Raw genomic sequence first — 27,500 nt, 5'->3', positions numbered from 1 at the left:
GGCTGGGAATATGTTAACTAGTTGGTGTTCAGTTTGCTCTTGCACAAATATGCACACTGTCTAAGCCTGTAAATCCCCTAAAAAAAATAATTGTGTTTTATACAATCCATGTTCCAGGTAATGTAAAGTGCACAACAGTGCCAGGAGTGAAGGAGGGGGACAGTATTAGAGATGAAGGCATATTATTTAATATTTTATCTTCATATCTTCATTAGAAGGAAGTAATCCATATTAAGGAGCCCACACACGCACCGATGCCGGCAGTGCGATGCTATGCGATTGGGTGAGCGCTCCCACGGCACCTCATCGCGCAGTACAAAAAGTATGTGCTGCACATACTTTTTGTACTAGCTTTTTCTAGCATAGCATCGCATGCACAAGGCATACGATGCGATGCTATGTGTGCTAGTTAAGCCCACAACGCACGCCGGGATCGGTGCGTGTGTGGGCTCCTTTACTCCTGTTTTATGAATTTAGAGATTAAAAGGAATAATCAGATCAGTTCTCTTCCTGTCACACCAGGCTTTGAGAAGTCGATGGCAACTGTGAAGCATCCTTCTCTTATTGAAGACACATTTATATCCAGTAGCTAGGAGGTACACACTTTCTATTTTGACTTTGGTGATCTACCAAAGTCAAAATAGAAGGTGTGTACCTCCTAGCTACTGGATGTAAATTTGTCTCCAATAAGAGAAGGATGCTTTTTATATATTCTATATGCAGTTTGTAGCAGGAAAAAGTATAGCGGTATCAACATGAGGTTTTCAATTTGTTTTTGTGTCAGTTTGTAGATCACATAGACCCCAATTGTTGTACCACTTTATACGCCATGCTTCGGGCAAGGTACCTAGCTCTGCAACTGCTGAGTTTGACACAATAGCACTCCGCATCAGTCCATGTAGATGGTAAAAGTATGAAAAAGTAAAAAACCATAACCTCATCTTAACCTTTTCACGTGTCAACTTTAGCGATGTAGACCTGTTGACTTATCTAACGGAGAAAGGTGTTGTAGATCTAGTCTTCTCCAGAGAACATATACAGTTTCAAATATTGCAAACGCAAACAAAATTAAGGTTATTTTTTCATGACCTCTGTTAAAAATGGCAGTGTCATAGGATATTGCAGGTTACACATTTGCCATCTACTGTAACAAGCATTTACAAAAGTTTAGCAGTTCTCCTGGAACACTACAAAATGGAATTTGTGTAAACCTCACCATCCACAACATACCCATAGTTCAAAATTATGGTTACATTATTCAGGGTATATTCTGAGAGAGAATGCATTGTAGTATAATAAATCCAAAATCATCACACATGCACTGTAACTCGATAGAAGCCCATCTCTCAATATCAGGGAATGTGCACACCTATGGTTTTTGGTCACCTGTCATTTACTTTTCTATTCTACCTGTTATTTTAGAACGGTAAACACACACAAAATAAAACATTTTACATTTTAAAAATGTTTTTACTGTATCATTTTTCAGAGACTTCAAAAAAGGTATATGGTCACTAGGTCTACAATCATGGGTCGACAAGCATTAGGTAGACACCATTAGGTCGACCCAAGCATTAGGTAGACACGGGGGCGGTCAACAGTCAAAAGGTCGACATGGGGTTTTTCACATTTTTTTGAGCCAACAGGCAGTATTTCATGCCCTACCATCCACTAGAGCAGGGGTAGGCAAGTAATTTTTACCGGAGTCCGTATATTTTTAAATATTTTGGTCGAGGTCAAGAACAAAAAAAAATTATATATATATATATATATATATATATATATATATATATATATATATATATATATATATATATATATATATATATATATATATATATGTATATAAGATAATTTGAATAAAAAATAAATAAATAAAATATTTAATGGGATGACAATGAAACAATATATAAGTAAAAAGACAATCGTATACCAAAGTACATATGATTACACAGTAAAAGCTGGTATTCAAGGTATACAGGTGTAAAAACAATAGATAGGTAGGAAATAGGGTGAGGATATATATAAAAAAGGGGGGGATTTTTTTCCTATAAATCAAAAGTAAAAAGTTTTTTTTTTTTTTTTACTTATTAAAAAAATATATGATATAAAAAATACTGAAAAGATATATAAAAAAGTTATTAAAAAAGTTCTTAACTTTTGGAGTAATGGGAGGTAGGTGGCCCAACGCGTTTCGTCGAAGTGACTTCTTCAAGGGGTGGGAGACAAATGAGCTCAGATCTGTATTTATACCTGTATGCCTGTCAGTATCAGCTATGACATCATTTCCTGTTCATTAGTCAATTACTAAGGCTAAAATCGTTGGAACATCATATATTAGGACTGGACATATGTTTAAAGGTTAATTCAGGTGCAGAGGTGTAAAACGCTATATTTACAACATTTTTAAGTGGCTAAAAACGTTCATTTGGTGTAAAGTACATAAAATCGCGGCACTTCCGCCACGTTTCCGGCGTCCATACGGCGCTAGTGCGCATGCCCGGCTGTTCACTGTTTACATGAAGCTGTGACCTTCTCCGCTGGGTGCGCTTGCGCAGGAAGGCTGCGAGACTGTCAGAGGTTCTCTTGTATGGCTCTTGCGGATGTGTCCTTATCAGTGAGCGCCGGCGGCCATTTTGTTGGAGTTTTCCCATTAAAAAAGGCTGCTTGTAACGCTTCTTATGGCTATTTTCATTGCGCCCATGTCATATATAAAAACAAAAGGAAGGATGGTTAATGCATTTGTTCTGGACTGTTGGGATATAATAGTATACCCATATAAATTAATAATTCGAAATTGCGAGGCTAATTGTAAGTGATCTCATAAATAAATACACCAGTGTGTTCATCTGAATAAGGTTTACGTGATGGTTTGTATGTCAATACAAATATAGTGCATATTTAATAATCAGTGAAACTGACCCAAATATGCACTATATTTGTATTGACATACAAACCATCACGTAAACCTTATTCAGATGAACACACTGGTGTATTTATTTATGAGATCACTTACAATTAGCCTCGCAATTTCGAATTATTAATTTATATGGGTATACTATTATATCCCAACAGTCCAGAACAAATGCATTAACCATCCTTCCTTTTGTTTTTATATATGACATGGGCGCAATGAAAATAGCCATAAGAAGCGTTACAAGCAGCCTTTTTTAATGGGAAAACTCCAACAAAATGGCCGCCGGCGCTCACTGATAAGGACACATCCGCAAGAGCCATACAAGAGAACCTCTGACAGTCTCGCAGCCTTCCTGCGCAAGCGCACCCAGCGGAGAAGGTCACAGCTTCATATAAACAGTGAACAGCCGGGCATGCGCACTAGCGCCGTATGGACGCCGGAAACGTGGCGGAAGTGCCGCGATTTTATGTACTTTACACCAAATGAACGTTTTTAGCCACTTAAAAATGTTGTAAATATAGCGTTTTACACCTCTGCACCTGAATTAACCTTTAAACATATGTCCAGTCCTAATATATGATGTTCCAACGATTTTAGCCTTAGTAATTGACTAATGAACAGGAAATGATGTCATAGCTGATACTGACAGGCATACAGGTATAAATACAGATCTGAGCTCATTTGTCTCCCACCCCTTGAAGAAGTCACTTCGACGAAACGCGTTGGGCCACCTACCTCCCATTACTCCAAAAGTTAAGAACTTTTTTAATAACTTTTTTATATATCTTTTCAGTATTTTTTATATCATATATTTTTTTAATAAGTAAAAAAAAAAAAAAAAAAAAAAAAAACTTTTTACTTTTGATTTATAGGAAAAAAATCCCCCCCTTTTTTATATATATCCTCACCCTATTTCCTACCTATCTATTGTTTTTACACCTGTATACCTTGAATACCAGCTTTTACTGTGTAATCATATGTACTTTGGTATACGATTGTCTTTTTACTTATATATTGTTTCATTGTCATCCCATTAAATATTTTATTTATTTATTTTTTATTCAAATTATCTTATTTACAATAATTAGTCGCCAATATCTTTTTACATTTCTACCTATTTACTCGTGAGTGACATACCATCGCTCTTACTTAAAGACAGGCTGACACCCTCTATATTATAAGGGAATATTATTGTTTGAAGAATATACATCTAGCACAAGTGGCGCCCCCTATCCAAAACTAACATATATATGTATATGTAGGAAGAAATTGGCATCACTCCAGGGGACTTTCAATAGCGTATTTTTATGTGAATATGATAATCAATACATGCACATCGACTGTGTCGACGTTTCAATGTCAGCAAGACATGGGCATCGAGTCTTGAGAAAAAGGTCTTGCTGACATTGAAACGTCGACACAGTCGATGTGCATGTATTGATTATCATATTCACATAAAAATACGCTATTGAAAGTCCCCTGGAGTGACGCCAATTTCTTCCTACCTGCACATAAGCTGGAAGGCACCCGGGGCACCTTACTTTTCATCTCACACATACACACATATATATATATATATATACATACATACATATACACACACATATATATATATATATATATATATATATATATATATATATATATATATATATATATACACACACATACATATATATATACACACACACACACACACACACACACATGGAGTTTTGTACCCCTTAATAAATAATTATACGAATACATACATACATTATATATATATATATATATATATGTATGCATGTATGTGTATATATATATATATATATATATATATATATATATATATATATATATATATATATATATATATGTATTCGTATATTTATTTATTAAGGGGGCACAAAACTCCATCCCATTCACCTGAGAGACCCCCCCCCCCTCCCCATTCCCCTCCCACTACATAGCATCCATTAAAACAAAACCAATACTCCCATCCTATATTAAATCTTACTGGGAGTTGGCTGTCATGAACCCTGCTGTTCCCTGCTGCCGCAGCTGCTTCCGACAGGTCCACATGCTGTCACAGCTCCCGCTGGGCCTTCCTGCCATCGCACAGTCTTCTTGTGGAGCTGTGGCAGCCTCTACACATGGCGCCGATTGTATCTCCTCACTATCTGCGTGCGGGTGCGCGGTGACATCACCCGCGCACCAGCCGCAATGCATCCCTGGGACCGCTGCAGGCAGATAGAAAAGTGGACCATCTGAAGTCCTGAAACTAGCAGCACCGCACTGCTAGTTTCAGGAGTTTAGACGGTCCACTTTTCTATCCTCTGCGGTCCGGAGATGGACCGCGGTCCGCCAGTTGCCGGTCCCTGCACTAGAGCATTTGTGGGAGAATAAAGTAGTGTGCCGAGCGTAGAGAGGCACCGTGCCCGAAGCATGGCGAGCGCAGCGAGCCATGTGAGCGGACGTTGTTCTACGTTTCAGTGTCCATGTCGACTGTCAAAATTCAAGACAAAAAAAAAAATAAGTGAAAAAACCCATGTCGACCTGTTGACTGTCAACCTTCCCCATGTCAACCAACATGCTGTCTACCTAATGATCCATACCCCTTCAAAAAGGCCTCCAAGTCTTCCACCAGTAAATAAGTGAATGGTTTCTTCGCAGGAGCCCAGGACCAACAAAAGAAAAACAAAAAAACCTGTTTACCTGTTAAGATAAGGCATAGCATTTATTACCAACAACATGCTTTAGCCTGGAACAAAGATCATTCCTGAGATTTAAGTTAACTAAATGAAACATTGTTGCAACATTTTATTAACAGATATTTATGTAGTGCAAACATTCTGCAGTATTTAGAGAGAATATTTAGAGATTTGAGTCAGTTCATACTAACAATCTAATAGAGGGTACACACGGTGAGATATGCACTTCTTTGCTATTCAATTTTGCTTAAACAAACAAAATCGAATCGAAATCTAATAAAAAAATTGAATTGGCATTGAATGGTTTTTCTAGATTTGATCCCAATGCGTGCTCCCGTGTAATGTAAATCAAGAAGAAAAAAATAGTATTGGCAGGCAAGACCATATAGTACAGATCTGTACTACATGGTCAAAATCGAATGTGAACACTAACCGACCCAGATTGAATAGGGGTCGAAAAGAAAATGAGATCTCACCATGCGTACGCACATCTCACAAGATACGACCAATTGGCAGAACAAATTTGAGACTGAATGACTCAATTTATATAAACTGATTTCCATTGAACTCCTGGGCAAACGCGTGTACACACCCTGTGCAATCTTGCAAAACATATAGTCAGTGGCCACTTCCTGAAATATGCAGTCATTAACAATGTATAAAATCTTTTTAGCATGTTCAAAAGATCAGTAGGATCAGCAGAAAAGTGCATCTGCATAGTGATAGAGCGAATACAGTAGTTGGATGAAATCTTGCAGTGTGGGAGCAAATGGTAATCAGCCGTTGCTCCCAGACTGTTGAAAAATGCCCAAAGAGTCAGACAGCTAGTTGTAGAAAGCACATTTGTTTGATTTTAAACCCAACTAATAATTTAGGTGTAAGGGAGAAACTTTCCCTTACATTCACGACTGAACGATAAGTAGGCGGACACTGTCTAGCAGTGTCCGTTCAAATTCTTCACAGGCAAAGCCTGGGGTATCCGTCAGTGGCAGCAATAGAGCCGGAGGGGGATCAGTGCCGGAGCAGCCCCACAAGCTTTTGCGACAATATTCCCCAGATCTTAGCACCCCCGCAATGGCAGCATTACACAACCGCAAATGAGTCCACGCAACCAGTACCTATCCCGAGCAAAAGTGCCCCCCCCCCTTCAACAGCCTTCGTCAGTTTGACAGTGCTGGTCTCAGCATGCCTGTGTGTATCAGTTTTTCCACCCCAGCCTGCCTCACCACTTGTCATCTTAAGGACACTCCCCCTTTTCCTTAAGTGTGCACATTAACAAGGGATAGCTGTAAAAAGTTACTGAGGTGGGTAAGGTGGTGTTTTAGTTGGATAGAGAAGTTGAACAGTTAAAGGGAAGTTGGTCTGTGTGTATGGCCAGCATTAGTACTTCAAGTTGTGGGGATATTTTTATAGTTAAGTCTCTCTTCTGGGTACTAGAACCTAAAGATTGGTTGGATGGTCTTCAGCTTGATCACACATCTGTCACCTCCCAAATAGCCTTAATCTATTGTTACCAACAATATCAGTCTTAAAATGCTGCATTACAGAATAACCAATCCAACCAGATGTTGGAACAAATTCTCATCGCTCAAGGTTGTACCCTGCTTTAGCCTAGCTGAGGCGTAAAATATTTTTTTCCCCTGGGAGGAGTAACGTTTCCACTGAAAGTACATACCATTGAAATGTACATAAAGTCTTATGCTGCACAGTCTTTTGAAGCCAAATATGTATATAACCCTTAGGAATGTTATCAGAAAACAGGGATTTTGTACTTACCGTAAATCCTTTTCTCCAAGTCCACAGGTGTCACTGGAGTAACAGTGGGGAATAGAAGGGTGACTACGGGGAGCATGGGCACTTTAAATTTAAATGTGTGGCCAACTCCTCCCCTTCTAGGCAGTCCTAAGGATTGTGCCCTGAAGGGAGCTGGAAGAGAGAAACACTTCGGAAGGGGAGGTTAAACACATTAACAATCAAGCAATGATGGATTGAAAAGTGAAAGACCAGTGAGAAACAACACTGGGTAACCTACACCACACAGTAACACACAAGGAAGTTCCAACAGACATAACTGGAACCAGGCCTGGTAGGAAGAAAATTTAAGGTTTCAAAGACGGGTTACTAACTGAGTAAAAGAAAAGCGCTGAGGCGGCCGTCCAGTGACCCCAGTGGACACGGAGAAAAGGATTTACGGTAAGTACAAAATCCCTGTTTTCTCCTTCATCCACTAGGTGTCACTGCAGTAACAGTGGGGACGTCCCAGATGTCCCAACATGGGCGGGACAGCGCTGAGACCCCCTTAATACAGAGCGCCCAAACGTAGAAGTTGGAGCTGCAATAGGTGTCAAACCGGTAGGATCGGAAAAAGGTCTGATGACCCCACCAAACCCTCAGGCAGACGCCCACAAGGGCCCCACAGAGCCTGTAGAATGCACTGAGCTAGAAACAGGAGGAGGCCGAGCATCGGCGAAACAAGTCTGCCAGATAGCAAGTCGAATCGGTCAGGCCAAAGTCAGCTTAGATGCCAGCCAGCCATGCCTTACAAGATCATACAGTACGTGACAAAACATCCGACTCTGGCAGAGGCTGTCTGAGCAATCTAAATGCGTAGAGCTCAGACCCCATACAGAGACCTTGCATAAGAAGAGTCATCCAAAAACGCAGATATCACACTCGGCTGGTTGATATGGAAAACCGAGACGATCGTAGGCAGAAAAGAGGCTGGAACGAAGCTCTGCACGGTCCCTTTGAAAAAAAACAAAAAGGAGCCGACAGGACAGAGCTCCCAACTCAGAGACATGCCTGGCCAAAGCCAAGGCCAGCAAGAGCATATTTACCACGTATGATACCTGAGATCCACATCCTCCAAAGGCTCAAAAGACAAGGATTGCAAAAATCAGAGGACCAAAACTAAATCCCATGGGGCCGTCGGCTGACGGAAAGGGGATTGCAACCGCAACACTCCCTGGAAAAATGTGCATCTCTGGTAACAGAGTAAACTTCTTCTGAATGAATATGGACAGCACCGAGATCCAAGATGCAACCCAGAAGCAAGACCAGCTTGCAAAAACAAAACAAACCGTGCTTTCTTAAAAATAGTGGAGCCACCACGCTCCTAGCACCCAACCACATATGCAAGCCAGAGGCGGTAGTAGTCTGTGGTAACCTCTTTTCTGGCCCACATCATAGTTGGGATAACCGTAGCAGGGAGTTCCACACACCTCAAGATGGACCTCTCAGCAGCAATGCCTTTAAATGAAGATGCCTGAAGTCTGGAAAGACAAAAGGTCCCTGGCTGAGAAGGTAGTCTTGAAGAGGCAGAGGCCATGGCTTGTCTATAAACAAAGACATTGCAGAGATCGGTGCACCAAGACCGGCGAGGCCAGTCCAGAACAATCATGAGAACCAGGACTTCTTCCCTCTGTACGTGTTGAAGCACACGGGGCAATAACAGGAAAAAAAGGTAGACAAACTGGTAATACCAGAGCGCCGACGGGGTGTGCACCCCCCCGCAGCCGGATCTAGCGTCCATGCTAGGTACGGGGCAACTTGCGATTGTGATGAGATGCCATCAGTTCCACTTGTGGGCAACTCCACCATTGCACCAAGCATTTAAGACTGGAAACACCATTCTCCTTGACATATGGTTTGGATGTTAAAACTGAATTTTGTTGTCCTGTCATGGGGCAATGACAATAAATGAATCTGAATATGTCTCGTCGACTTAGGAAGTCGACCTCACAATGGTTCACGCTGGGTATGAAGGAGGCCCAAATGGTGTGTGGGTGGATCAGGGTGCAAAGCAGAACCCATTTCACCCCCTTCATCTATCAGGAAGGACAGGCAGGACACACATACTGGTATAACTGCCCATAGACAAAACTAATGCCCATGAACCTAGGGCAATAGCAGGTCAGAAAACGGCAGTGTCACTAGCTTAAGCCATCTCTTGTTTATAATATATGTACATGTAGATACGTTAGACAAACAGGAAACTATATAGAAACACTGTTTGAAAGTCAGAAGCAAGAATGCTGGCCAAGCAGCGCTATATTAAAAAACGCATACAAATATATGTATACCTGTACCTGCATATCATAGGTCATACATATAAGAGACAGCAACTTGGCATATGGTGTTGCTGAAGCGCACACGGCCGTCATCATTGGCAGCCAGTAACAACCTCGCTTCCCAAAGTGAGATTGCGTCCCTAAAGGGATGCTTCGTGTCAAGGCCATATCAGCCAGTAATTATAAAAGCTGCAGCCAGTGTAAAGTGGCCATACATCTACAGATCTATTGTCAGATCTGGCTGGTTGGAACAAAATCCTGGTAATTTCTGAATGACAGTTTTCCAGCATTTCAAAGCAAATGGTCAACTGTCATTTGCTCTAATCCATTACCAGGATTTTGTTCCAACCAGCCCAATCTGACAAGCGATCTGTATATGAATGGCCAGCTTTACTCCACTAAAGTAATTTAGAGGAGAATGTCAGAATTTAGAAACCTAATTGCAACAGATGCATCCACCCAAAACTCTACCCCGCTGGGGTGCAATGCTACTAGTGGCCGGGAGAAATACTACCTTATTCTCCAACTTCCATTGAGCAGGAACCTTGAAGGTTATTCCTGGTGAAAGTACACTTCAGAGTCCACTGTTGCTGGAGCCTGCCATAGTGCCCTGTCAGGAAACGGGCATGAAATAAACAATGGTACTGTAGTCTGGGCGATGGCAGCTAAAACAGACTAGGACTATGGCCAGGCAGTGAAGTTTTAGAGGTCTTTTACACTTCACAAGTATCTGGACCAGAAACTGTAACCAGCTCTGCATATGTACACTGTAGTGTTACAAGCCTTGTATGTGTGATCATGGCATCAGATTAAGGCAGTGACCTCTGGGTCACCCTGAGTGTAACATCCACATAACCCTGATAGAGAGTTAGCATGTGGTCTATGAAACATTGTAACAGCACAGCAAGGCTATAGCTTCCTGCTGTCCTCTGTATGACCGAGCTGTGCAAAGTGTCCCCCCTCAAACTGCATGTCCACACTGACTGTAATAACCTGAGTGAGACACAGTGTATATTTATGTAAGAAAGGAGGGGGCAGGAGACAGAGCACATGCAAATCTCCGCCTGCAGAGGCTACATTAGTGCAGAGATCTAAAGATCTCACCATCCCTTTGTGTAGCAGTAACTCAGTAGGACCATTATAACATATCAGTGAGCTGAGAAGCCCAAGCAGCAGGGACATCCTTTTGGGATGGTAACACACGAATATGCTGCCTAATTATCACAGAGCAGCTATACCTCAGAGGAAGGTGTAGATCTAGCTGTACATTTCCTACAAGCCACCTTTTTGGTGCTTCCTCCTGCCCTGATGTTATACAGTCTCTGTCTCTCTGAAGCTGTAAGCTCAGAGGACAGGTATGACATGTGAGAGCTGTGAAGCCCCGGCAGGAGATTCATCTGGGGCTTGTGCCAGTGGATGATCTGGAGTGCACTTATCACACACCCTCAGAACACTGTAAACTTGGAATTACACCTCTTACATTTTTGGGAGTTTCCTCCTGCCATGCTAACATTTTATATATAAATATATAGTAATATGCAACAATATGTAAGCTTAACTGTACATACACCTACACAGGGATAGTACAGTATACCAGGATTGAAACACTGGACAGGAGAGACAGTACATTGAAAGGAGCTGCCACAGGCCACAACAGCGCTATGGTATATACCCAGGAGCGCTATAGCCTAAGTTGCATACAGCCCAAAACTGTCTCACCTTGCTCTAACCCCCACTGTCTGTTCACAGATCTTGGGGGAGCTGTAGTAGGTCTGGTCACCAGGAGAAGCAGTGCTGTTCTTGAGCCCAAAGACTGTCACAGCTTTGTGGAGCCTCCAGCAGCATGCAGAGACGCCCTTTAGCTAAAATGGCCGCCGGTGCTGCTTGTCACGCTGTGGAGAAGCCGGGGCCACTGGGAGCACACCACATGGTAGCTCCGCTTTGCCCAGCAGCTTCCTCTCCTATCATGGTGCCAAGTTTAGAAAAAAAACTTCTGTACCGCCATCTTTGTAGAACCTGACCCCCGCTGCTAGCAGGGGGGTCATGCAATACTCACAAGTCTGCCTTGCTGGCCAGGGGCGGTAGGCTGAAGGAGGGGGCATCTGTCTAACTCCGGAGATGTGGTCTCTGCAGCCGGGGATTGGGGCCCGAGCCGCACGCAGCTGCGGCCAGGTCCGCCCAGCAGCTCCCAATATGCAGACAGGCAGCAGCAAGACTGTCAGGTGACCTGCCTGTCTGTCCACACAAGTTAGAACTTGCAGATTTTTCTAGCTAGACATTTGCCCTGGAGTAAGCCAGATTTTGACCAACTCCCATGAGGGCACAATCTAAGACTAGGAGGGGGAAGTAGAAGAGGAGGAATTGGCCACACATTTAAATTTAAAGTCTCCATGCTCCCTGTAGTCGCCCTTCTATTGCCCACTGTTACTCCAGTGACACCTAGTGGATGAAGCAGAAATATAAGCAAAGCAGCTGTATTTTATCAGGCAAAATAAAAACATAGAAAATCGGGAATTAGCTCTTTGTTAAAGACTTAACCATATGGTGAGCCATAAATTCTGACCTGGCAAACTTATGTCAGGATGGCCCTTCTTTCCTGGTTTCCCCTGTGTAGAAACAGTTCACACCTTTTACTAATGAAGTCTAAGGCCAGGTACACATCAGAATGATGTATTCCCAGCTGACAGGCTGACATACTATACTGTGCATACACATTGTATGATGAAGTGGTGTGACAGGAAGTAGTAACATGTCCTGCTGCATTCGGCAGCATGACATCTTTAATGATATTGTCAGATCGGCCCCCAATTTACCAATCGCTGGTAAACACTGCACGATTTGTAGGTCCAATTTGTCCAGAAACGTCAAAATGTGTCAATATCATTGTAGTATGTACCCGGCCTTAGACGCTGTGATATGTCAAGACTTAGCAATTAGATACTTTGTTAATTGCTTTATGTCAGACTCAATGTAATACACTACAGAAAAAAAGCCAACTCCCCAACTTACCTTAAATGCCTATTAATTACAGTACATTCAAACTAATAAACACTGAAGGACACAGCATTCAATTAGCATTATAAAAAATAAAAAAAAGTTCACTATATCCACAAATGTCAGTGTAGTGAACTATTTAAAGCAGCCACTGACTGCAATAGTGAGGCTTACCAATAGCATTTAAACTCCAATAAAAATCAATAAATATTAAATAATAAACTTCAGAATGAGTACTAGATCATTACATAAGTAAGGCTTTACTTAACAGCAACCCTATTTAGTAACCATGTAAAACACAGCATTTCATTTTAGTAATTCTTGTTTATTTCTCTAGGCCCTTTTACAACTTTTAAAAAAATGATCAACTTTCATGGCGTCAAGCAGAGAACAGAGGAAATAAAAAGGAAGTAGTAAGGGGACAAAAAAAAACAGAACAAAAACCAACAAGTCAGGAGTTTGTGTCATATTGGCCTAAATTAGCCCTAGAAAAAAAATATACAACTTTAAAGAAAAAAATAAAAAATAAGTATATATTATATACACTCAATAGGGCATAACAAATCTATTCATTGGCATGGTCTGTTCCATTGAAATTTTATCTAAGGGCAGTAGGATGTTCTGGGAAAAGGCAAAACAAAAAAGATTTTCGTTGGTGAACAGTGTGAAATTGTATGTAAAATCCAACAGTTCGACACAAGAAAAACATAAAACTCCACTTGTATTAAAAAAAAAAAAAAAAATTAAAGAAAAATTTTGTACACAGCCAGCTGCATTCTCGTGGAGTCTCTCGAGTTAGATTCCTGAGAGGTGCCACTTACCAATTAAGATGCCAAAGGGACCTACAATACCAATAGCATTGTGAGACCTTTGGGGCAGAAGATATTTTAACACATTCTGTGTTATACAGCCCGACTTTAACCATTTAATAACAATACTTGCAATCTCTGATGAACAATTACATGTCCAAGTTACAAAACTTGGAAACAGAACAATGAATAAGGGATGCAAAAACTAGGTCACAGCGTATTCGTCCAAAACACATTAGTGAAGCAGCAATTGACCATTCCCAAGAAAGTCCCACTTTCCTCTCAATTCCCCCTTTTTTGTTTTTTAAAACCAACCAATTGCAAGGCTCTGTGGGTATATACCTACTGCAGCTACTACAATAAGCTGCGGTTTCTCTGTAACCCTAGTGGGAAGCAGAACGGAAGAATGGAGGTTTTACGGCTGTGTCACAGGTTATCAATAAGGGACTCCTCGTCCCCTCCCTCCTCTTGGAGGTACATGAGTGGGTGCTCTGTATGACTTGTTGAATGCCTGAGATGGGGCCACCCAAGCCTGGTTTGTTCCTGCTGCAGCAGTCCCTGTCCCCAACTCATTGTAGTTCGAAATTTTGGCTTCTTGGTAAAGATGAGAACTGTTACTGCTCCCCTCTATTTGTCCAGGTGGAGGCACTGTGCCAGAGTGCATTCCTAGAGGGACCCTTGTAAACCTGAGGTCCTGATCCCCGGGGAACTGTAGGGATCCTGTTCCCTGGTAACCACTTGATTCCCCCAGCTGTCCTGGGAATGTCCTGCTTTTCCCTACTGATGGCGGGGAATGTTCCCCAAGCAGCTGCCCTGAGTCTCTGTCTTCTGGCCCTACATTAAATATGTCTTCTAACCCCTCAGAGCTATAAGTCCTAGAGGACAGTTTCCTTGTCAAGTCTGAGGGCAACTTGTGGCTGTCTCTGGCACCCTTCACAGGTGCAGGCTCTACTTCTGGCTGAGTGAAAAACTGCATCAGGGCAGCTGTAGCCACTGGATTAGAATCTGGAACATCTCCTTCAGGAAGGGGTGGTGGTGGTGGAGGCGGTGGCCCTGGTGGCTCAGGCGGTCGCTTTTCTGGTGGCAGGATACGTGGATGACAAGCTGGGGAAATGTTACTTCCTTTGACACCATCTTTAAAATAAAAAATACAGATCGAGAACAAATGGGGAAAAAAAAGAAAAAAAGAAAAAAAAAGAAAGAAAACATTTTACATATTAAGCCGCGCACTGCTTGCGGATGCAAAAATATTAGAGAACAAACAATATAAGTGGACAACAGAGAAACAAGATTTTTTTTTTGTCATCAGTAATTTCTTTTTACCCAATCAGCTCCTCATCTGCCAACAGATTACCAATCAATTTGGTCTTGAAGCTGATAACAGGCATACTACAATCAGGACATTTCACAGAAACTTTCCTAATTCTAGATTATCCCATACTGGGAGGTTTTCTAAATAGTGTAAAATTGTGTAAGTGAAGTTTTTGAAGTGTAGAACTCTTCTACATTTAAAGGGGGTATTCAAATAGCAATTGTAGCGCATAGACAATTCAATCGAATTCTCCCAAAAGACTGCTCCAAGATTTCTGAAACAGAGGTAAAGGATCAAAAAGACCCACTAAACTACAGATAAAAAGTATGCAAATGTGGCAAAAGTGCAAAACTTCAGACTCATGTATTATAAAAAAAAAAAAAAAAAAAAAAAGGAAAAACCTAGCTTGATTGTGTGTAGTTAAGCTAGGCATTGCTTTAGGTGAACTGTAACTAAATCTGATCTGTGCCTTCAGCCAATGATAGCCCTGTCAGTCATTGGTGACAATTGAAACACATTTTCTACCAATGCATTTACTGGTATTTTTAGATCTACATATTAATACAGGGTACACAACTATTCAATTCATGAGTGATCGGATTAAATGCTTCCAGAGCAGCGTGTAACCAATTGTGACCCCTGTGAGGCAGGGACAGATCCTCTATGTGATCGAACTTCAGCTGGGCATCACATTAGCTGCATGAGTATTGCAGGAGCATTAAACAGTTGCCGAATGCTCTTGCATCAGCACTATACAGAAGTTCGCCAGATACGGGAGAATGAGTTGTCTATTGGATAGGTGTGCACCCCAGATTGTTATAAAACCACCATGTATGTCCATTCCAGCTAAGAAGGGTCCTGAAGGGTACATAATAGTTTGTATGTTAATTAAAAATGTACCATGGCATGGAACATAAAACTATATATATATTTTTTTTTTTATTACTCCTGTGGCTGCTATTTATAATGCTTTGCCCAATAACTGCTCCATTTACAAATGTTATGAAAACAATTTTATCATTACGGTCTGTAAGATATATGGGCTGTATAAAGCTTAATTCCACACATTTGGAATAATGCTGGAATTAAAGCATGAGCTTGCAAATACGGTACAGTGAGTGGGGAGTGGGGAATTTTCATACAGTGGGCTGCGGATATTTACAGCAGCTTCTTGACTAACCCAGGGCTATTCTATTAGCACTGATGCCGATCTGAGATTGGGTTTCAGATAATTCTGCGACAGCTGCCATAAAAACACAGAGGTATGTGGCATTTTGCAGACTTCATGTGTTAATTCAGATGGATAGGGATCATTTTTCAGAAGGAAAAAACAAGCTATGATTGGATATACAATAAATAAAAATTACCATAGGCAAAAATTTAATTAAAATGCATGTTTTAACTGTGAAAAGTTGTGTAGCCAACCGAGTACAACCCCACCACAGCACTCTAACAGAAGGACAGAAAGCAAGACTAGAATGTCAGAGGAAAGAAAATAGACAAAGAGGGGTAGGCAAACATAACAGAATAGGCTAGGCAAGTAAATATATGAATGAAGGAAGGAAGGAAGGAAGGAAGGAAGGAAGGAAGGAAGGAAGGAAGGAAGGAAGGAAGGAAGGAAGGAAGGAAGGAGAATCAAATACTGGGCTTTCTGAATTGCTTATTTTACCATATCATACTTGCAAACACATACTGCATTACTTATATTATTACTACACATTGTGCAATAAATGCTGCAAATAACAAGATTAATAAAACAGTTTAATTTTACAGTTTATTATAAACCAAAATACATGAGTGTGAGGACCCTGAATTCTTCACTCCCTGTGCTGTAAAGCCTGTTTCTCTCTAGTACAGAGACCACTTCACAGCACACAAAGTGATGCGTTATTACAAAATCTCTTCACCTCTGGCTCATTTATAAAATCCCTACCATCCCTACTTAAATGCAGTGTGGATAAGATGGGTGACTCAGGGTGAGCAGAATTTACCTGCGTCATCCTCCTCCAACACCGCACTTTCTTCCTCCTCTTCTTCCTTGGGTCCTAACTGTACAGTTGGATTAATTCCACTCTGCTCTCCATTGCTCTCCCCAGGAGCTTCCACTGCCTCCTGGGGTTTGATAAGCTGGCTCAATAGAACAGCTAGAACATTCTGCACTTCTCCCTGAGTTCCCAGCACCTCTGATTCTGCTTGTTCTGGGGGCAGAATTTCTTTATTGGGCTCCACCTCTGAAGAGGTGGTTGTGGTTAATGCAGTAATGGACTGGTTGAGAGCCTCCAGTTGCTGCTGCATGTCTGGGTTAGCCTGAACGTTTAGAAGCTGAGATATCTGTGTGACACTGAGATCTGTTTGACTTTGGAGAAGATTCAACAGGATTGCCAGTTCACTCTGATTTAGCTGCTGTGTGATATCCCCCAAGATAGCTATTGAAAAAAAGAAAGACAATTGAATAAATACAATAGTAAAGTAATTAAATTCTAATGGACTCAGTTTCCAAGCATTAGCAGATTTAGAGGGCATTCACTTTGAGGGTCACGGCAGTCGAGCTTGCTCGACCGCTGTGACCCAGTCCTGCTCTTGTTCAGCTCGACCGAGAACATGCAGGCGGGATTCAATGTCTCGCCTGCTGGGGAGCGAGAAGGGGGCATGGCCGTGAGTTGCGGCCGGGAAGATGTGAGCTGCAGCCGGCAGCTCGTCACTTCCCAGCAGAACGAACCTGACAGCTAGTGATGTTCGGCTCGTTCTATCCGAGAAACCCTGCTCTATGCTGTCGGGGAAGACCGCATTGATTAGGGCCCGGCGAGCATCTCCCCGACGGGAGATGCTCGCCGGGGATTGAATATCCCCCTTAGTAGCATTGAAGTGTCTCCAAATTACCATTTCTAAAAATGTTCATCATCCACCACCTAACTTGGTCTTGCTATATCCGTTCAAGCAAAGGGTGGTCAAACTACATTGTAAAGATGTGTGCACACACACACACACACACACACACACACACACACACTAGTAAGCCTGCTCAAACAAAAGCTTTGAAAGCTAGTCTGCCGCCTTCTGTGTTTGCACGTGTAAGAAAGGTGTAGTTCCACTGTGTGTCAGCAGATGGCAGTGTTTGAGACTCACAGACACTAGACATAGATGACAGCCACTCACCAATGTCAGTAGTGACAGATTCCACATTCACTGATTGAAGTGGTGCAGGACTACTGTTCTTGATACTGTCTACTCCAGGAGTAATAACATTTTCTTTTCGTGGAGCCTTAATGGCAGGAGGCTCTTCTAAAGTAATGCCACTCTGCCGTTGCCTTCTGCGCTTCTTACTCCACAGTTCGTGGCAGTCTTGCCAGTGTGGGAGACTGCAAGATAACAACATTACAAAACAGTATGATTATGGCACAAAAAATAATAATTCTGAATCAAAATATCTTAAAATCACATAGTTACTGGGAAGATACTTTAGTTAAAAAAACATATTGTAACATCTTCATCTTAAAAATTATTGTAGTATTAAGACCAAAAGTGATGACTAGGCATACAAGATTTAAAAAAAAAATATATATATAATATATATATATATATATATATATATATGTGTGTATGTATGTATGTATGTATGTATGTATGTGTGTATGTATGTATGTATGTATGTATGTATGTATGTATGTGTGTGTGTGTGTGTGTGTGTGTGTGTGTGTATGTATGTATGTATGTATGTATGTATGTATGTATGTATGTATGTATGTATGTATGTGGGGGGCTAGATTGCAATGCATCTTTCCCAAAATAGCCAGCTGTTTCCTTTGGACATTTTTCATCAGAAGCGATGCTGGAAAAAGCTTATTTCTTTTGTCTTGCCTGTAAAATGATTTTGTCTGAAGCCATGGTGGAAACTAATCAAGGGTATAGGGTGCAACTGGAGGAGGAAAAGTTTGATGCAGCGGAACAGGCTCCTTCTCTATATCCCACCCCCAGTCCAAGCATAGGGAGTCGGAGAGGATAATATGAAGAACACAGAAATGAGTCACGAATAAGACTGTTGCTAAAAAAGAACTCTTAGCCATACAGGGGCATAAAAGGTGGATGCAAAGTGTCCACCACATACTCAGAAAACAGGAATTATACAGCCAATACCCCATTCTCACAGCCAATACCCCATTCTCTCTGTTCTGAGAGGAAGGCACAGAATTACCAGTAAGCCCCAGTGATCTTGAAATCCTAGTGTAAAGCCTGGTGTGCTTTCTGCAACCAATAAGGCTCCAGGTCATAGGAGGGCTGTTGCAACGCCCAACTAGTCAAGCCATCTGAGTTTCAAGTGGAGGCTTAGGCCCCGGGACAGAAATGTTAGCCCCAAAGAAAAACTCTCGAGGATGGAGGGTCTATGTCAACTGGCAAAGGTCCCTATAGCACTGGGGTTAACAGAAAAAGCAATCAGCCTATTAACCTAGCTCAGTGATGGCTAACCTTGACACTCCAGCTGTTGAACTACACATCACAGCATGCCCTACATCAGTTTAAGCATGGTCAAATAGTAAAACTGATGCAAGGCATGCTGGGATCTGTAGTTAAACAGCTGGAGTGTCAAGGTAAACCTTCACTGACCTAGCTAGAGGAGAAGGGCAGAGGTAGGAGGTGGTTTTGGAGACTAAGGGGGGTATTCAATGTCTGTCGAGGTGTGCGGGTTGTCGAGCTTGATGGATAGCTCGACCGATTTTGGGTATTATTTAGAGCTCGCATATTCAATGTGGTTTATTTCTCGCCTGGGTTTTTTTTTTTTTTCGTTTTGCTCCCCAGTCGAGAAAGAGTTTTCTCCCCTAGTCGAGCAGACCGCACAGATTGTTAGCTCGACTTTAGGTCCACTCTATTCAATGTTTGCATTTTTTCCCCTGCTCGCTGGGGCTCGGGCATGTGTATACCCGACTACATCTGTTGGCGTACTGCAGCCGGCACCTGTCAAACTATAGACAGGCAGCGGCACCGTCAGTGAGCTCGGCACACCCACAGCTAGCACAGCGGAGCCCAGAGTGAAATAAACGTTGAGCTGCTGCTGTCAGCGTCACCCAGGGGAAAGCAGGTGCTGGAACTTCCTGGAGTTGTAACCCTCCCGCATTTAGCGGGAGGCACCGGGGTTTTACACAAGCCTCCTGCTGCCCCGCTAACCCAGCTTACCCTCCCGGGTATTGATGGTTAATTACCTGAAAATCCGGACCGCGCATCTGCTAGTCCAGATAATCGGTGCCCGGGGCATAGGACGCATCATGATTAGATGTCGTTGTAGTCCTACATCCAAAAGCCAGTCAACGCGGGTTTATGAGCCGGTGGCCGCTCTGTTGCAGCACAGGACAGTGCTGGGAGAGGGCTGCAGAGCTTGCTCAATGTACTGAGAGCTCTGCACAGCACTGATGCAGCGGACTACCGTTCTCCTTCTTCGCTATCTACTGCTGCACATCTGTCACACTGACAGGCAGTAGGTTAGCAGCAGTGTGAGTGACAGTGACCACGGAGGTTCACTTACACTGCGTAGTGTTACAGCAGGACATGTCCCCGCCTCCTCCACAGGCTCCGCCCCTTTAGCAGCCAGAATACAGGATGGGACAGGCGAGGCGGGAAACGACGGGGAGACGAACGCCCACAGCTCGCACCAATGGGCTAATCTCGACGGGCGGGGACTCGCGTGATTGGCACATTGAATAGCCGTGACCTCGCAAGGTCGAGTAAAAAAAAAAAAGGCGAGCAGAACGAGAAAAGAAAAAAAAATATTTTTGAAACAGCTCGACAGACATTGAATACCCCCCTAAATCGCAAAGTCCTCTTACTACACAGCTGGACCTGTCTGCTCTGAAGATCAGGCAGATGGTAACAATGTAGCCTTTTCCTCTATAGTCTCAGACTAGGTGGGAAAGATTAAAAGGAACAGAGATCACCGTTTAACTATGCATAGTTAGACTGTGATATTATGCAAAGTAGCCCCACAGAGAAGAGATCGTACGAAATCCCAAAACAGGGAAGCCCCCAGTATTAACCAGTTCCCCACCAACTGACATGGAAACACTGATTGCCCAAGTGGGCAAAAAAAAAAGGGAGGTGTCCAAACACAGGATTCACCTACCTTGTCAGAAGATCACGCATTTAACTGGGTAAATAAGTTTGATAAAAGTAAAACTGCTCATAGCATAACTGAGGCAAGGACCCTAAAGGTACATGTGGTGAACTGTTCTAGAAGGAATTAAACAAAGACACCATAGTCCAGCCTTGTACAGGAGGGACTAACCAGCCTCTTTGTATAAGCTATAACTAACTCCGGACTGACTAGAGGTAAAGATTCCTGTCGAAGTAGCACCTGTCTTTGAGAACAGAACTTATCACAAAGAGGATCTATTAGCACCACAGCATGCCATTTAACTACAATAAGTAATGCTACAGTCACCCATCAAGCAGTTAGATACAGAAGATTGGGTAATGTAATAGGTAAAAAACAGGATACCTTAAGCAGTGTGGCCATGGCTGCAGAAAAGTGCATCCAAGTACTAACACTATGCAAGCCAAAAGCACCCGAAACCAAGTGGTAGCATAGTGGCCACACGCACACTAATTAGACAATGCAAAAAAGAAAAAAAAAAAAAAGGGAAAAACAGCAAACAAGATAAATACCGCCTAAAGAAACTGGTAAGTGTCTGAGGTCCACTGCAATGATCTGTGAAGCATTAGCACTAATATTGTTGTGAAGTGCTGACAGTCATGGATTTTGCATGAGGCACCTAATCTGAATTGTGTGGACCCAAGTTAAAGTGTACGCCTGTCACGTTAAGACATGTCCTCCACAATAAAACATAAAAAGAAATGAAGTACAGCGTTACTCATAGTATAGTAAGGAGTACCTCAGCATTAATATTGTAGACCAATCAATATTCACTTAAGGAGTCCAGTATGGGTCTAGAATAGGAAGCACATAGATACTAGAAAAAGGAACTCCTGTGTGGAACTCCTGTGTGGGATGAAGCGCAACTTGATGCAAGGAAATTGTAGAATGAGAATACTCTGAGTTGACTATATAGACCAGTGGTAGCCAACTCCAGTCCTCGATAGCTACCAACAGTTCACAGTTTCCAGACAACCTAGCTGCTGCACAGGTGCACTCATTACTCACTGACACATTATAAATGAACCACAGGTGGAGCTAATTATTTCACTTGTGTTTCTGTGTGGAGACCTGGAAAACATTAACTGTTGGTAGCTCTCGAGGAGTGGAGTTGGCTACCCCAGATATAGACTATGCCTAAAACATATGTAGTATTGCTTAAGCTTAATATTCAGAATGTACCCAGCATCAAGTATGGCTGAGGTCATCTAGGATTTGAGGTAGAAAATAAACATATGTACAGGGTCTGCCTGGAAAGTAATGAGACTAAATCTGGGAAAACTATTGAACCTTCAGATACATAGGGTTAATAATCTTCAAAGTATAACCTCCAGGTAGGCATTAACCAGAACATTCTTGAGTGGCCTTGTCGCAGCTGCTTCCACTATGTCTATTGTCTGAAACTGGTGTCCTTTTCAGCTGCTTTTAATCCAGAGAAAAAAAAAAAAAAAAATCAATGAAGGTGTGACACTTTGCGATCTGATCTCTGAATTGTACGCAAAGATCCAAGTTTTGTCACCGGTTATCACGTTTAAAAAATAAGGTACATTTTGCACAGGCCCCAAAATTCAACGAGAATGCCACATGCTTTTGGATCATGAGTCAAAACCTTGGGAACCAATCGGGCACACACCTTTGGGATCGCCAATACTCATGCACAGCAGTTTGGGAGTGCCCAACCTTTCTGCTACTGTTCTAACACTTAAGCGATGGTCAGTGTTCAAAACATCATGCACTTTTCCACATTTTGCTTGAAGGTCGTCCAGAGTTTGGATCATCCTTAACGTCTTCTCTGCCTTCCTTGCAGAATTTAAACTAGCAGTAAACTTGCGCCGTTGGACACTGTTTAGTCCCCAAAGGTTTTTTTTTAAAAAAAAACATGGCAAGCATCTCCGTACCAGATTTCAAGAGCTTAGCACACAACTGGATCGCATAGCGTTGCTTGATGGTACGCGCCATCTCGAACCTCGTCCAAAGTAAATAAAGGACAATTTGTTTACACCTTGATCCATACACTATTATGGCTCACGGGCAACTGCAGCTGATGGGATTGCATAGTGAGAGACACCCCTCCACCAATCCCACCTTATAGTGCAGCCATGTGCCTATCCTGTGTAGTGTGAAAAAAATAAATTGGTTGCAAGAGCACAGGCTGCTGGAGAAAATGGCATCCCGCAGTTCAACAGAGATCCCCCAGTAGGCTGTTCATGGAAAAGCTCTGCACAAAGTCTGAAACGCAGCTGAACATTAGCCACATCCATCAGAGGGATCACGCTAAAAGAACAGCCTCCGATTGCCTATGCACTCAGTGCGGAGTGACCACAGGTGAACTATCTATTTAAGAGTGGAGTCTCCTATCAGTAGCAGATAACAGGAGGGCTACAGAGAGTGTAAAGGTAACGCCTCTCGATAGAGCCCAATACGGACCTGCACGGGGAAGGCCAGTCCACACTTCTTAATAATCAAGAGGATTAAACCTTCAGTTGCCTACTATAAAGGAAGTGCTGTAGAATCAGCTAACAAAGGTATTCCCTCCTAGGAAGGAAAGACTGGCCTTCCTTATGTAGCCATATAAGCCCTTGCATGCAGAGGAATACATGGATCACACCACTTTTAGCATTCAACAGAAATAGTTAATAGGTCTACCCCAAAAGTTTGACATGCACTCGGGTCAAAAGGTCACCATGGGTTAGAACAGAGTGTGTCAAATTGTCCACATTTTTGTGTGTCAATGTCGACACCTTTCAACATGGACCCCTAATTAGTGTAGCTCTCTTCACTCACCATGCTTTGCACTCGGCACACTGTTATATTTCTTCTGGAGAAGAATGGGGCAGATGTATGATCCGTCGTTATGGGGGAGAAGGGGTATCAGCGCACGTTATGTGCACTGATACCGCTTCTCCCCCATGTATGACGGCGCCAGGATGCGGTAATGGACAGGGGCGCTATGCGCCCCTGTCCATATCGGCGCTGCTATCAAAATGATAGCAGGCCGAATGTATGAACGGTCAGCATCGCTGACCGTTCCGCACGAAGCCGGGGTTGGCTTTGCCAGCATCAGGCTGGCGAAGCCCTATCTAAACAGCAGGGACAGCGCTGTCCCTGCTGTCAGCTGTGGGCTGCGCTGGGGATCTCGCGTGAACAGCGAGATCCCGCGCATGCCCAGTGCGGCCGGCCGGGGGACAGGAGATAGCGCAGTTGATGCGCTATCTCCAGAAAGGGACATCGCCGGAGGGGGGAGTTAACGCTCCCCCGCTTCGGCAGACAAGATGTTAATACATCTTGTCGATGTCCCTTCCTGCTTCGCCTCGTTATTGAGGCGAAGCAGGAAGTATCATAGCGGCGCGATAAGCGCTGCTATGATACATCTGCCCCAATGAGTCTTAAAAAAAAAAAAAAATCTAATGAAAAACTCATGTCGAACTTTTCATGCATCTATCTTGTTCATGTCAACATTTTGACCCTGTTGACCTATTTTATGTCGACATATTGACTATCTATCTATGCCTTGTAGATATATCACACATCTATAACAGGAGTGGCCATCTGATGGGGAGAGTGCGGAGACCAGTTTGCTAGTTGCAATGTGCATAACAAAAGTGTGGCTGAGGCATGCTAACTCCATGGCTTACCACCATGCACTAGCCACCAATTGTAATATCCCAAGTGCCTCTTGTGGTTCAGTGAGTCAGTGAAGAGAACCATGTTCCCCTCTGCACAATCTCCTCTGGAGACTTGGATAGGGCATGTTGCTGCATTCTGGCTCATTGCATTGGTGAGAGCCTGCAGCTACATTGCTCTGGCTGCATTGGGTCTGACTCAGTTGTCAGTGCACTGTACCGTGTCTGGCCACCACACCGCTCCCACCCAAGATGATACAAGGCGTATCCTGCTGCTATCTGACACCACTGCCCAACCCTGTGTAAGTGGCATTGCAAAAATGAACTCCACACGACCTGCACTGAACTAACTCAATCCCGGGCATACTAGGAATGAGGATTTTTCGATTGCCATCCCTAATGGGATAGGACACCAGGAGACACAGACAGGGCAAAAATTCCTGAAAACACACCTATAGTTTTGCAGCATGACCTGCAAAGTATTGACACTCAGTATGTATCTAATACTTTTTCCTAGTTTATAATAAATATATATTCACCCTCAATTGGTAGAACAATAGGATGATATTCATAGACAAGACAAATGTTGCCAGTTTGACAGCTAATGAAGCCTAGCATCTGGTAGGCTTAAGTGCTGTCTCTGTGGCTCCACTGGCCACCAAGTGAAAAAGTGCAGATGAAACTGGCTGCTGAAGGCAAGGGTTGGGGTATTGGGTATGTCAAATGCCGCTGCTTCTACTGATGATACCCATATAAGGTTGAAAAGACGCAAGATCACATTTTTTGTGGTCAGTCTCCATATTCACCTGGGAATACAGTATATTTTCTGACCATAACTTGGTAACATAAATTTGGTAACATTTTCAAATTCTAAATCTTCATCTTTGAATGTCTGTGCTGCTTTGGTATTGAATGTTCAGATTGCATTTGGCGGAGATCTTAATGAAAATTATTTTTTATTAACCTTTTTTTTATTTTTTACATCAAATTGTATTTTTTTTTAGGTTTGCACGTAGGCTCCAATGTTTTTCTGCTATTTGTGGTTATTGAATATTTCCTCCCTCCTAAAGGTGGCCATACGCATGCAGATTTTGGAACAAAAACATGGTTATGGATGAGAGCAAATGACAGTTGACCATTTCCTTGGAAATGCTGGAAAACTGACAAACTGTCACTCATAACATAACCATGTTTTTGTTCCAACCAGCCAGATCTGAAGAAAAATCGGTACTTGTTTCCTAGCACGGCCACAACGATTTAGATCGTTGTGGTCGTAAGATAAAAAATCGGATCGATCGCATCGCATGCGATTTGGTCGCATGCGATGCGACCGATCCGACCGACCGATTTTTCACCCGATTTTTTTTTTTTTCACCTGATTATTTTCAATTGCCCCCCCAAATGTTACTAAGTGGGCTAGACCCCACGATAGACGTCAACCCGAAGCGTGGCGAGCGCAGCGAGCCCGCGAGGGGCGGCGGTGCGCGTCCTCCGACCTTTTCATTCCCCTACTATCCACTAGGGCGTGGAGTGAGAATAGAATAGTGTGGCGAGCGCAGCGAGCCACCGAGCCCGAAGCGTGGCGAGCGCAGCGAGCCCCGCGAGGGGACGCGTATAACTTCACAGGTATACGCGTCCCCTCGCGGGGCTCGCTGCGCTCGCCACGCTTCGGGCTCGGTGGCTCGCTGCGCTCGCCACACTATTCTATTCTCACTCCACGCCCTAGTGGATAGTAGGGGAATGAAAAGGTCGGAGGACGCGCACCGCCGCCCCTCGCTGCGCTCGCCACGCTTCGGGTTGACGTCTATCGTGGGGTCATGGCGGGCACATAAAAAATGTGAAATGGGTCATATTGGCCCATTTCACCTTTTTTATCATTTTTCCCTATGTGAGATGGACTTAATCAAGTCCATCTCATCTTGTGCCATTATAATGGCACAAGACCGACAAGATCCTCCCGATTTCAATGTTAAAAGTTTTTTTAACATTGAAGTCTATGGAAAAATCGGGTCAATCGGTCGGTCGCATCGCGGCCGATTTTAATTGGTCGCGACCGACCGATTGACCCGATTTCTGTCAATCAAAGGGAAAAAATTGTAAAAATCGGCCACATCGTGAGGATCGTGTCCCTTAATTAAGAGCCACGATCACTCACGATTGTGGCCGTTCTAGGAAACAAGTACCGAAAAATCTTACTAGTGTATGGGCACCTTAACAGGTTATTACTGAACAAACTTGAGCAGAGGATTTGCTTTGTACTCAACTGTAAAATTAATTGATCATAATTCCGGGAGGCATTGTTACACTGGGGTAGAGGGCTCTAGAAGGTCTCCCACCATTATCCGTGCTCACTCGGAGACCTCCAAAGACTTAGACGCATATCACTTTGACCATCATTACCGGTAATTTGATCCTGGACCACCAACTCAAGGCACAAGAGTCTCATGACATCCAGGCTCGGGACCACTGCCATAACCTGAAAAGCAGAGCACTTGGAACCCTGGAGTGAAGAACTCCCTGGTCCTTCTGATATACTGTCGTCGTCCCCCCCCCGAATACCAATATGTTGCTGAACATGAGAAATCTGCTGCAAACAATGCTCAGATGCTATGCATGTGCAAATGTTATTTATGCCAGTAGGTAAAATACTCTAAAATAAAGTTTTCAACCAAGCATTTGCTTTGTTGTGTTATCTCATTTGACATCACAAATTAGGTGCGAGAGGCTTACTCTGGTGGTGGCATCTTGCCAACATCTACATCCTTCAAAAAGTCACTTAGAAGCGCCTGCTCTGCAGTGCATCGCTTGTTGGGGTCCAGTGTCAACATGTGGTCCAGCAGATCCAAAGCAGGAGTAGGAATGCTGAGAAAACAGAATAGAATAAGGATTACAATATTCGCAATACCTTTTGTGAGGCATACAAAGCGGGTTCTCAAGAAAATA

General features: G+C 43.0%; 1 protein-coding gene across 5 annotated transcripts in view; it reads right to left on the bottom strand.

Annotated features, from left to right (window-relative positions):
• Positions 1–27,500, bottom strand: part of CDK12 (cyclin dependent kinase 12) — a 108,232-nt gene that overhangs the window by 41,473 nt on the left and 39,259 nt on the right. For 4 of the 5 annotated variants that reach the window (XR_014444473.1, XR_014444474.1, XR_014444475.1 and 1 more), the window contains exons 11-13: positions 27,288–27,419; positions 17,952–18,154; positions 16,787–17,221 (exon numbers count right to left, since the gene is read on the bottom strand). Coding sequence is in view for 1 of the 5 variants with exons in the window: in XM_083147185.1 (XP_083003311.1) it covers positions 13,920–14,617; positions 16,787–17,221; positions 17,952–18,154; positions 27,288–27,419 (1,468 nt within the window). In the remaining 4 variants the exon portion in view is untranslated. Of the gene's footprint in view, positions 1–12,978; positions 14,618–16,786; positions 17,222–17,951; positions 18,155–27,287; positions 27,420–27,500 lie in introns of those variants that run through there. The other variant, XM_083147185.1, reaches the window with a different exon arrangement.

This window comes from Crinia signifera, chromosome 6, assembly GCF_055691185.1.
Source record: "Crinia signifera chromosome 6, ASM5569118v1, whole genome shotgun sequence".
NCBI classification, from domain to species: Eukaryota; Metazoa; Chordata; class Amphibia; order Anura; family Myobatrachidae; genus Crinia; species Crinia signifera.
Note: the sequence above shows the minus strand (reverse complement) of the source record. Positions and strands in the feature narration are given on the sequence as shown.